The sequence below is a fragment of the Staurois parvus genome, unplaced genomic scaffold (genome assembly GCF_062004578.1).
Source record: "Staurois parvus isolate SC_StPar_1 unplaced genomic scaffold, SC_StPar_1.0 ptg000081l, whole genome shotgun sequence".
NCBI classification, from domain to species: Eukaryota; Metazoa; Chordata; class Amphibia; order Anura; family Ranidae; genus Staurois; species Staurois parvus.
Window position 1 is genome coordinate 13,158,318 of NW_028317877.1, and position 12,008 is coordinate 13,170,325.

The 12,008-nt window shown below is 41.1% G+C and overlaps 1 protein-coding gene across 3 annotated transcripts in view; it reads right to left on the reverse strand.

The window, feature by feature from the left end:
- Positions 1 to 12,008, reverse strand: part of RIN2 (Ras and Rab interactor 2) — a 272,461-nt gene that overhangs the window by 83,752 nt on the left and 176,701 nt on the right. For all 3 annotated transcript variants that reach the window (XM_089669793.1, XM_089669794.1, XM_089669795.1), the window contains one exon: positions 8,554 to 8,740. In XM_089669793.1, coding sequence (XP_089525919.1) covers positions 8,554 to 8,740 — 187 coding nt within the window. The remainder of the gene's footprint in view (positions 1 to 8,553; positions 8,741 to 12,008) is intronic.

The window sequence follows — 12,008 nt, forward strand, 5'->3', positions numbered from 1 at the left end:
TCTGGGACACGTCACAGGTCCCATAAGGCTGTGAGACCATTCACAAAGCGCACTGCAAGCAGTCAACGTCCCAAAGTAAACATGCCGGGGAGCCAAAGACAGGCAAAAAGCTGACTTGAATAAGCATGGAACTGGATCCCTGGACAGGTAAGTGTCCTATTACTAAAAGTCAGCAGCTACAGCATTTGTAGCTGCTGACTTTTAATTTTTTAATTTCTAGGGTGAAGAACTTTAACTAGTGGATATGTAAGGAATTAATCTAGTGTCAATATAACTCTTTCCACACTGCAGCAAAACCAATCACAACCCAGTAATAAAAATACGTTTACCTGCACACTTTATATAGGTTTGAATCTTTTATTATTTTTTTTTTGGGCAGTTGATGGCAGCCAGCTTTTCAAACATAAAAAACCAGAGGAAAACACATAAAAGTACTCCAGTTTTATCCCCAATGTACACCCTGACTGAGCTGATCAATAAAAAATAGATGTAAACCCTTATTATCTCACGACTCGACTACTGCAACTCCCTCCTCACCAGCCTACCTCATCACAGACTATCCCCGCTTCAGTCTATCCTGAACTCAGCGGCCAGACTCATCCACCTTACCAACCGCTCCGCATCTGCCACCCCTCTCTGTCATTCCCTCCATTGGCTTCCGATTGCCCAACGCATTAAATTCAAACCACTAACATTGACATACAAAGCCATTCATAACACTTCCCCAAACTACCTCACCGACCTGATACCCAAATACCACCCAACCCGTACTCTTCGCTCCTCACAAGACCTCCTACTTTCTAGCTCCCTGGTCTCCTCCTCCCAAGCCCGACTGCAGGTCTTCTCCAGGACTTCCCCTATCCTCTGGAACTCACTACCTCAATCCATCAGACTGTCACCTACCCTCCTCACCTTTAGGCGCACCCTGAAAACCCATCTCTTCAGGGAAGCCTACCCCACCCTCACCTAACAGCCGATCTCCTACCACTCCATCCCCCATAGCCACTTCCTCCTGTACCACTATCCCCTCCCTCCTAGATTGTAAGCTCGAAAGAGCAGGGCCCTCGAACCCCTTGTGTATTGTTTTGTTACTGTATTGTCTCATGTACTGTCCCCCACTATATTGTGCAGCACTGAGCAAACTTTTTGGCGCTATATAAACACTGTATAATAATAATAATTGAATGGTATTGTGTTTAGTATATCACATGACCTTAATAAACACCTATATTCATTAGTTGTTCAAGCTCTCAGAAATTCATCAAGCTGTATACGGAATGTGTGCTTTTCATAGTTTCTAGGGTGGAGATTTCCTTGAGAGAAGAAATGAATGGCAAGGTTCCAGTCCAATTCACTGCACTCCAAGAGCACACAGCGCCAAGCTCTATTTTATCCTGTGAAGCTCAGCATATTTCCAGCCCGCACAAATCTAGTAGCTCAGAAGTTCGATCAAAGTTTGGAAACATAATCACTGAGCAGTTCTAAGAAAACACACTTTCACTAAGCAAAGATGAGCAACTCCAAAAATAATTTAGCTGTGCACCTTTCACTACCAACACTTGTGTTACATAAAAATAGTATAACCAACTGATGTGTGCGTTCCAATAGCTGCAGCTGTTGAGGTCCAGGAATGTCATACGGAGGATGAGATCCAGAGGGAACTGTAAGTTTACATAATGGACTATTGTTTCGGACTGTTAACATTTGCAAGCAACAGGTGCTAGGCAGTACAAAACTATTCTGCATTTGACCGTATGTGTGATTTACATGTGCTATGATCTCTGTAAGTATATTTAAAAAGGAACTGTTGGGGAAGGTTTCTAATATAGCAAAAGGAATCCAGTCATTTAACTCTATGGGTATGTCAGGCCCAACGATGCCTGTGTCTTATTTTGGACCTTCTGATAAGTGCAAAAAATGCAAGATTTCTAGCATGATCAACAAGTTGATCATTTTCTAGGCTCTCTGCCAATGCCACATTTTCATAATTTACACTATATGAAGCTATCTGGGAGGATTAAAGCTTAAAGTGGTTGTTAATTCTCAAGGTTTTTACCTTCATGCATTCTATGCATGAAGGTAAAAAATCTTCTGTGTTGAGTAACCCCCTCCAGCACCCCTAATACTTACCTGAGCCCCATCACGATCCAGCAATGTGCACGAGAGCCTTGGCTCTCCAGGGACTCTCCCTCCTCACTGGCTAAGACAGCAGCGGAAGCCACTGAACAAACTCCACCAACTCTTGAATACAAAATTCTATTTTCTTTATCATTCATTGAGGAACACAGAAACTGATGGGTTCAAATGGCATTTTTTGATGTGCTAAAGCAAGGGTGTCAAACTGGCGACCCTCCAGCTGTTGCTAAACTACAAGTCCCATGAGGCATTGCAAGATTGACAGTTACAAGCATGACTCCCAAAGGCAGAGGCATGATGGGAAATAGTTTTGCAACAGCTGGAGGGCCGTCAGTTTGACACCTGTGTGCTAAAGGAACCAAATCGAAATCCCACAGAGTGACAGGAGAAATAAAAGGTGTAGACATATGAGAAACACCCTACATGAAGGTTAGAGGTCTCTGAAAAAAAATTGGAAGGGCTGAGATTTTCCCCTTGATGGTACATGGGGTCAAATGCTTGCCCAGAACTAATTCTAAAATGTTAGGATGTTTCACAGAACATTTTCTGGGATTACATTTTTCTTTTGCACAAAGCAAAGCAGGGGAATACTTTCCAATTGTAATGGTAGACTTTACTGGTAAGTGAGTTTCCTGGATTTTGGCATTGTAGGAATCACAAAGGCCCCTATTACTCAAGACCTTGACTTCAACATCCATGTCGTTATAGCCAGTGACCGAGAAAACAGGATGGTAAACCAATTCTTGTGACAGAAGGTCAGGACAATCTGGAAGAGCCCACAGAGGGCCTGCCAACAGCCTGATCAGGCCAGAGTACCACATCCATCTGGGCTATTCCGGAGCTATGAGTATCACTGGAATTAACTCCATCCCCATCCTGCAAAGCAAACAAGGAAGGAGTTCTATGAGAGGAAAGGTGTTGATCAGAGTGTACTGATCTCACTGAGCCACAAGACCATCCACAGCTTCTGCCAAAGGATCTCTGAATTTAGAGACAAACATGTCCAGTTTGTTGTTGAACCTGGAGGTCAAGAGGTCCACATGCATCTGTGACACAGGTTCTTGAGCAGCTCCAGGTGTAGGGCCCATTATCCCAGATCTGGTTGAGAACATCTGCCTGCCAAATGCTACGCCTGTAACGCAAATGGCGGACTATGCTAGAACAAGAAGTTCTGTCCAGCACAAAATCATACTACTTCTCTTGCTGCAGCAATATCTCTTATTCCTCCTTGATGGTTGCTGTACGCCACTGCTGTGGAGTTGTCCAACTGTATCTCGATTGGATGACCCACCAGCCGGGTGTCCAGAATTGTAGGTTTAACTAAGTTGCCTAGAGCTACAGAATGTTGATTAGAAGATAGGAGTACAGGAGAAACCAAGTCTCCTGTACTATAAGGTGTTCAGGACCACTCACCAACCTGTCAGACTGCCATCTTTAGTGAGAATTCTTCAACAAATTGCAGGTACTTTCCCAACTCCAGAGCTGGATTTGCAAACACAATCCGTGGCTCTGCTCATGCAGTGTAATCATTGCACATGCAGAGAAGAATCTGAGCTATCTGCAAACATCTCACCTCTTGTACACACTGTGTAATCTGGAGGGGATCTATGTTCTTGAATACTGCTACAACCCCTTTGTTAACCAGGTGCAGTCCCAGCACCATTTTTAATTTCATACCTGAAATAGGTCTATCTGCTTTGGTAAAGGGGTGCATGCCACATGTACCAGCTATACTTAGTTATTTCTCCCCCATGAGTCTTCACCGACAGGGTCACACCAGAGGCTGTGCGAAACTCTGGACCTGGAAAGCGCTCTGCCTTAGTACACAAAGGTCTGGAAAGTGCCACAATGTCGAACAAAGTACCCAAACTCACATTTCAGACAGGCCCCACGTTTGATCAATCTAGCAGGGCACAGGTATGGCCTGCAAAGCTATTGCTGAGGATACGCTGATTTTTCTCTGCTGCAGTAACATAACACACACAGGTCTCGTTTCTTTCCCAGCTTGAGACTGGACAGTAAAATGAGAAGAAACTCAATATTCTGCTACTCTGCTCTCTTCTCCTATTAGCATACCCCCTTGGTAGCATTTGAGCACTGCAGTACAACTAAACTGACTGGCTCCTTGAGCGGATGCTCCCTCTCCAAGTCTGAGCTGTGCTGTATAGGGGACTGTCAAGTCAATTGTAAGTACTGATATATATATACTGTATATCATCAGGTACTTAGCTACATTAGTGTATTAATAAATACAGAGCGGCATTATTTATATTAGCTTAGAGCTCATATTTAGGCTCCATGCACACTGGGTGTTTTGAGAACGCAGGTAACGTTAGTTAAAAACTTGACTTTTTCAGCTTCTTTTAAGCATTTTTTCTTTAGTGTTTAGTGGCATTGTCCCACGGTTTCCGTGTATGCAGTTTTTAGCTTTTTTGTCTTACCAAAAAAAAAAAAATTTTTCTGATCATAAAAACACCCAAAATTGCAGTTTTACCACGGTTTTCAGCATTAGAGCATTTTTACAGCTAAAAAAAAGGCCTCTAGAAACCCACTAGTCCTGGGTTTTTTCTCCAGCCAAAAAACATCCCTGCCAAAAAATGTTGATTACAGTCTATGTGCATGGACACATAGGATAACATGCTGGGGGGTTTACTGGCTGTAGAAAGAAACGTCAAAAGCCAAAAACAACCGCTCTAAAAATGTCCAGTGTGCATGAGGACTTAAAAGAAATTTCTGTTATAAGCAAAAGGTGAAACTCAATTCAAACACTTAACATGTTCTTCCTTTACTCTGTATGACAAAGACGCATGGGACAGTTAATGATAACCATTTCATATACGGTAACCGATAACCACATACTATAACACTATAAAAGAAGAGTAGCGATGCAAGATATCTAATCACCAGTCCTGGCCAATGACAATCAAGGAGAGGAGATTGTTTCATATATTGGTCAACTATCTAGGGGCGGCACAGTGGCTAAATGGTTAGCATTTCCGCCTGGCAGTACTAGCGTCACTGGTTCGAATCCCAACCATGGCACCACCTGCCTGGAGTTTGCATGTTCTCCCTGTGCTTGCGTGGGTTTCCTCGGGGTTCTCCGGTTTCCTCCCACACTCCAAAGACATGCTGGTAGGTTAATTAGCTCCTGTCTAAATTGTCCCTAGTATGTGTATGCAAGTTAGGGACCTTAGATTGTACACCCCTTGAGGGTTAGGGACTGATGTGAATATACAATATATATATGTAAAGCGCTGCATAAATTGACGACGCTATATAAGTACCTGAAATAAATAATAAATAAATAACTATCTACCAGATGATTTGGCTGAGATTTTTAATATTAAACTCTGCAATTAGACATCTGAATTCCTGCGAGTAGCTTCCCCAAAGTAACTCCCGCTGAAGCGCCCCCTAAAAACATTGCAAGGGAAGCCATATTACATGCTACAAACTGCCTATAATTTGACTTCATATAGGCATCTTCTGATATAAGCAGTGAACCAATGACAGAACCAGGGGGTGGGAGTGAAGAATTCTAAATTCACAATATGAATTATATTACCATTTTTTTTGGAAGACAGAAATATAAAATCACTGTTAGCGCAATAATTATAGCTAACTGCAATAGAAACACTTTTTTCGAAAATATTAAACTACAAAATGGCTTGGCCAAGTGTTACACATTATATATACAGTATATTATTAACTACACTGGTCACTTCTATGAGGAATAAATAATTGTACTGGAGGATAAGAGAGCACTGGTGAATACTTGACATCCGTGCACACCCACCATTACAGCAAATATCAGAACATCTTTTTCAAGCCTGTAGCTGACCACACACAGATAAAAAAACTTTCCCCTACATGCCAAGTATCCCATAACTTCCGTGACACAGTAGTGTGGTGTTCTGGCAATGACCAACATTACAAAAGCATTCTGGAGAGGAGAGTCATTCATGGGGGTCAGTCGGCCAAGTGGATGTTTTGTATGAATTATTTGGTTATGACTCTGTTGTGCACCCAACTAGTAAGAAGATTAACCTTTGAAGCTATGTTTATTTGGGAACTACTGTATCTTTCCACTTTAATGGCCAAATTTAATAAATACAAGGACGTAATCTCAGGAGGGGGTGGAGAAAACACAATCTTTAAATAACCAGGAATGAAGATACTTTAAAGTGGTTGTAAACCCTTAAATATGTCCAGTAAAGTGACTGGCCGCAGGTGCTACACAGGGATGAAACAAATCATCATACATAAGTTATACCTGTTTATCTGCAGCCCTCTCTCCTTTGCAGAATTTATACAGCTTGTCAGAAAGCAGGGGGCGGGGAGCTGAAGTTACACTTTGCAGAGCTCAGTGATTGGAGGGAAGAGACTCTACCCCTCCCCCCCTTTAAAAAGGAACAGAGCTGAGTGTCAGAAACCATAATCCCGGTGGGGACAGAAAGTGCAGTTAAACTCACACCTTTAATGATATAGCAAAAATAACACAGTTTAAGAATGTAGTCAAAAACAGAAGCCAGGGTTTGGATGACAGCAGGTAATTAGATAAGCTGGGGACAGGAAACCAGAAGTCGGCGTAGCCAGGAGAAAAAAAACAGGAACAGGAATTATAAGAGCAGTGAGCCAGACAGAGTTGTACACAGGGACACTAGAGATAATAGATCACGCAATGGCAAGGAGGAAATGAGCAAAGCTGCTAAAACAGCAATTAGGGCTGGCTGTGGACTGGACTAATAAGACAGGTAACGGTATCCAGGTGAGTCACTGTGGAGACATTGTTGGCTGGTAATTAAACGACAGCTGAGCAGGTTCTGAGCACTGAAGGAAAAGTACTGCTCGTTAAGTAGCTGGAGCCCAGCCCTGACACTGAGGCTGTCAATCACAGGCTGTGTGCTGTAAATCCCTCCCCTGTCACTTTTTTCTCAGAAAAACTTGTTAGAAGTGACTCATACAGATAGCAGAGGACCGAGGCAGCGATTGAGAGAAATACACACTCTAGAGTATATATTATATATATATATCTATATATATATATATATATATATATATATATATATATATATATATATATATATATATATAGAGTATAGAGTATATATGTATATATTTCATGTCAAAGATTTACAACCTCTTTAACCACTTCAAGTCCGGACACTTTTACCCCCTTCCTGTCCAGGCCAATTTTCAGCTTTCAGTGCTATCACACTACCAATAACAATTGCGCGGTCATGCAACACTGTACCCATATGAAATTTTTTTTTTTTTTTTTTGAGACAGATAAAACTTTATTTTGGTGGTATTTATTCACCACTGGGATTTTAATTTTTTTTTTTGCTATATAAATGAAAATGTCCAAAAATTTTGAAAAAGTGTTTTTCTTATAAAATTTAGCAAATAATCTTTCTTCATAAATCTTGGCCAAAATGTATTCAGTTATCTTTTTAGTAATAAAAAAAAAAAAAAAAAAAATAACCCAAATTTTTCTAAATTTTGTTTTACATTTTTTATATTATTATTTATGTTTTTTTTACATACTGTCACCCTAGCAGTACAGTGTTGTCACCATAGTGACACTGTACTACTTGTGGGGGTTGATGAAGATTTTTTTTTTTTTTTTTTTTACACGGATTGCTTTTATACCCATAAAGGCTGTAAAATCAATCATTTCTCTTTCTCTCTGGCTTCATTCTTTCAGCCATTGAGAAATACTGTGTGAGCTGTGATTGTTCACAGCTTGTCAAATGGTACAAGGCTGTTGTGAATAGCCTTGTACCATGTGATCTCTGTAATCATTCACAGATTTCACATGTAGTAAGCAATGATGTCAGAAGTGACATCTTGCTTACTACTCTTCATGTGATCACTGGTTGGCCAATCGCTGACCACATGATCGGGACCTCACACAGAGGTCCGGTACAGCGATTGGTGTTCCGCTGTGTCCGACACCGGATAGTGATGCTGCGCACTGCCAGGGAGAGCGCACAAGCAGGGAGCGGGGAGGACGTTTCTAAACGGCCACCCGCCCCTGCACCTCTCCCGTCCGGCCGTTTATATACATGGGACGGACAGAAAGTGGTTAAAGCCTTACTTTGGGCCAGCTTTGTCTCTCCATAGAAGGGAGGAAAAGGGGGGGTTGAAGAGAGTGGGGAGAAAAGAAGAGGTAAAAAAGGAGAAACTAGGACTGATAGGAGGGAGGTGAAGAAGGGTTAACAACCAGTCATATTATCAATTTTACTGTCATACAGGAACAAAATAGGAGAATCCAGTCACTGCGTACCATAAGACATTTAATAAATAAAATATGTTTTAATGCTAAAAGTATCTCTGATCACTAGTGAACACCAGTGCATTATTTCTTAACAGATAAGACAGGGCTATCAGCAAAACAAGGTAAGTGGTACGTACCGCGGGTGGCTGGTCCTGCAAGATATCCCCAACACTGTCATCTCCCAGACTAAGTTGAAGCCAGATGGAGTGAGTGTGTAGAAGCTTATCCAGGATGCTGGGCTTGTAGGCCACACTCTCATAGCCAGAATCTCGAAGGAAAGCTTTTTTCTCCAGAAGTATGTTTTTCTCCATCTCTTTCTCAATACTGCAGAAAAGAAACAGAAAACATAAATTAAACCTCCCAGCACTGCCCACAAGCGATGGAAACACATAACATGTACAGATTTGGTTTATGCATCTAGTGTAACCAAAGTGGCAATCATGGACTAAATCATTTTTGCATTAAAAGCAGTCCTGGTGCCAGATGGAAAAAAAAACAAAAACAAGGACAATAGTGGAACTGGGACTTTCTGAGCTGCCCTTGTGTTTAAATCAACTGCTGCTTTCAGCATGTTGGCAGTAAATATCTTTATTGCAGCTCATCCTAGATTTGTAATATGAACTGCGATCATTTCATACATGACCCCCAGTGAAGGCTTGTCAAGCCTTAAACATGTTAGGTACGTGGCATAGCCGCTTTGAATTAAAGTCCATTTGTTTTTTTTGTACAAACCTCTCTGAAATACCAAAAACTACTGAACTAGCTGTAGGGTATGTTTCTTTCTATAGGACCTTCTCACGTCAAATGGAGGGCGATTTTCAATGTTGTATACTGTACAGTTCCTCCTTGGAAGATTCACCCTATTTGTCCTGATAAACATTATAACTGGGACAGACAGTGATAGGAATCCAAAATTTTACAGCTGCCACGAGAACAGGAGTAAAAGGGGAACTCTTCCAATGGAGACAGTTGTTCCATTGACAACTTAGGCTCCTTTCACACAAAGGGTCCAATCCACCTGTCAGTTTCTCAAGCAGACCTGATCAGATGGTCTATTCACCCCTATGGACCGGTGGGTATAAATGGACTTGTGTTCACTTACACCCACCTAACTCTGGTCTAATCTGGTCTAGCATGTTCTTGTTGGTAGGAGAAAGACCTATGTTGTTTATGCACAGGTCTCTCCCCTACCAGTGTTACTTGGCAATTGCCGGGACTCTACAGCCGGGACCCGGTGATTGACATCTGTAGCTGCAAATGGCAGCACAGGTAGGGCGAAGCAAGCACACACACGCACCCCTATCTGGAAATGCAAATCACGTATATATACACGTGATTTTGCACATCCCTGCCACTCTGTATATAGGGCAGAGCGGAAGCGGTTAAACATTTAAAGCTCAAAGGGAAAGCTACATGAAGTTTTCAGCATAGAGGTTTCACAATGCCTTGTTGACAGCATCAGCCCTTAGTTTAAAATGTTTCCAAACATTAGTGTCTCATTAATTAATTCCATATTGTTGGAAGTCAGGCGTAATTCGTAGTTTCTTCTCTACAGCCTCTGTATTGCATGCTCTTTAAATTTAATGTGCCATTCCTGCTGGAATTCTTTATTAGGGTGTTGATGTCTGAGCAAGTGCACATTCCTCACCACCGCCAAGCTGTGTAGCAATGCCGCCTGCCTGCTTGTCGCCTGAACTGCTGCTCTGTACTATAGGGAAAACAATCCAATAAACAAGGCTGTTAATGGGCTTGACAAAAGAATTGCAGGTTTGGTTCTAGATGCTACCAGCTAACAGATGACTAATTCTATGTTACAGAGCAGTGTCTATGATCATCACTATCACATTACACAGTTTTCTACTAACCAGTCCAGTTATCTGGTTCTCGCACTCCCCCTACTGGGCACAAAGATTATGAACTCGGAAAACAAAAAACCATAAAAGTTAGGTGATGAGGTGCATGAAAAGTACTGTTCACGTGGTTTTTATATATATATATATATATATATATATATATATATATATATATATCCTTGCAAATTCCTTTAACAATAAAGAACTTCAATATGATCTACAATACCCATATACAAAAATAATATAAAATAACCATGCAATATATTCCATTATCATCTTAGGAAAACTACAATCATTCCTTTGTAGAAAAATACAAAGCAAACATGATTAGCATTACCTTCCCATATCTGCCACTGTCAGGGATCTTTCCCATCTATAATCCTATAATAAGCACAAACAGCTCTCATCAATAGAACGCTATATGTCCTTCCTCTTCTCATTGAAGAGCACAATGTAAGCTGTGCTTTCACCCAATACCATAGAGCAAGGGGGTTGATGGGTGAGAATATGTGATTGGGGGACTCTCTGTTGGGGACTCTGATGTGATGGGGAGACTCAAGTGTAGGGGCCCTCTGATGTAAACGGGCAAAACCTCTGATGTAAACGGGCAAAACAGAGGTTTTTGAACTTCTAGTTAAGAATGTTAAGGACTGTTGTCAAAATCTGAACTAAGCATTTGGCTACACAGGTATTTTTTTTATTAATATTATTATTATTAGGTTTTGCTTTAAACATACAAATTCAGAAAATACGGAGCAGTGGTTAAACACATGTACACCACCATGTTTAGAAGGTAACCGTTGCACTCAAGACAGGAAAATAAAGACAACCCAGCTCCAAGCAATGTGTCCTTGGATATTGATAATTGTGTGTAGACCACAAAGGCAGTGAATATGTTAAAATATTATATAGATTTGCCCTGGTGACTTTTCATCACTGAATCATGTTCCACAGCGCAAAGACAAAACGAATTGCAATGAATTCACACTGAGATTGGTAATGAATCTGTGTTGGTTACTGTCCGGAGAGTAAGCCAAAGATGCTGTAGAAAGAAGAGAAAAAGAGTGGAAAGATAGGAAAACAGAAAGGGGGATAGTAATGGGCATGGGGAAGAGTATGTGTCCAAACATGGGGGGGTGTATTAGGGGTGACATCTGCCCTTATTATGTAAATTTGGGTCCAAAAGTTCCGGATTATATTGTTTTTCTCTAGGTTATGGTTTATTCTTGCTGATAGAGGCTCCCTAGGCTCACATCATTAACACAATTAAGGAGTTCTAGTTTGGGTGGGGGGGTAGTAGAATTTTTTTCCATTTTAGTCCTATCAACCACAGCATGACTGTTAGTACATGTGAAATGAGTTTATTCTTGGACGATGTTAGGTGTGGGAATTGTAGTCCTAGTACATGATGGGTGGGATTAGGAAGCACCTAAGAGCCAAGGATCTTGGATATTATGTCCTACACATTTGTCCAAGAAAGTCTTCATACCGAGACAAAACCAGTGCATGCTAAATGCTTATTTTACTTTCTGGCAGTCAATTGACTAGGCAAGGACTACACAAACATTTTAAGTAGCTCAAAACTGCTGTGAAGATCTAAAATAGGGATCAATTACTAGAAGACTCACAAGAAACAAAAAGTAAAAAAAAAAAAAGTGCATACACGCTGAGTTCCTATATTGGTGGGTGAATGCACAAGTCATTACATTCTGAACCCGTTACTATTCCCCCCCAAAAAT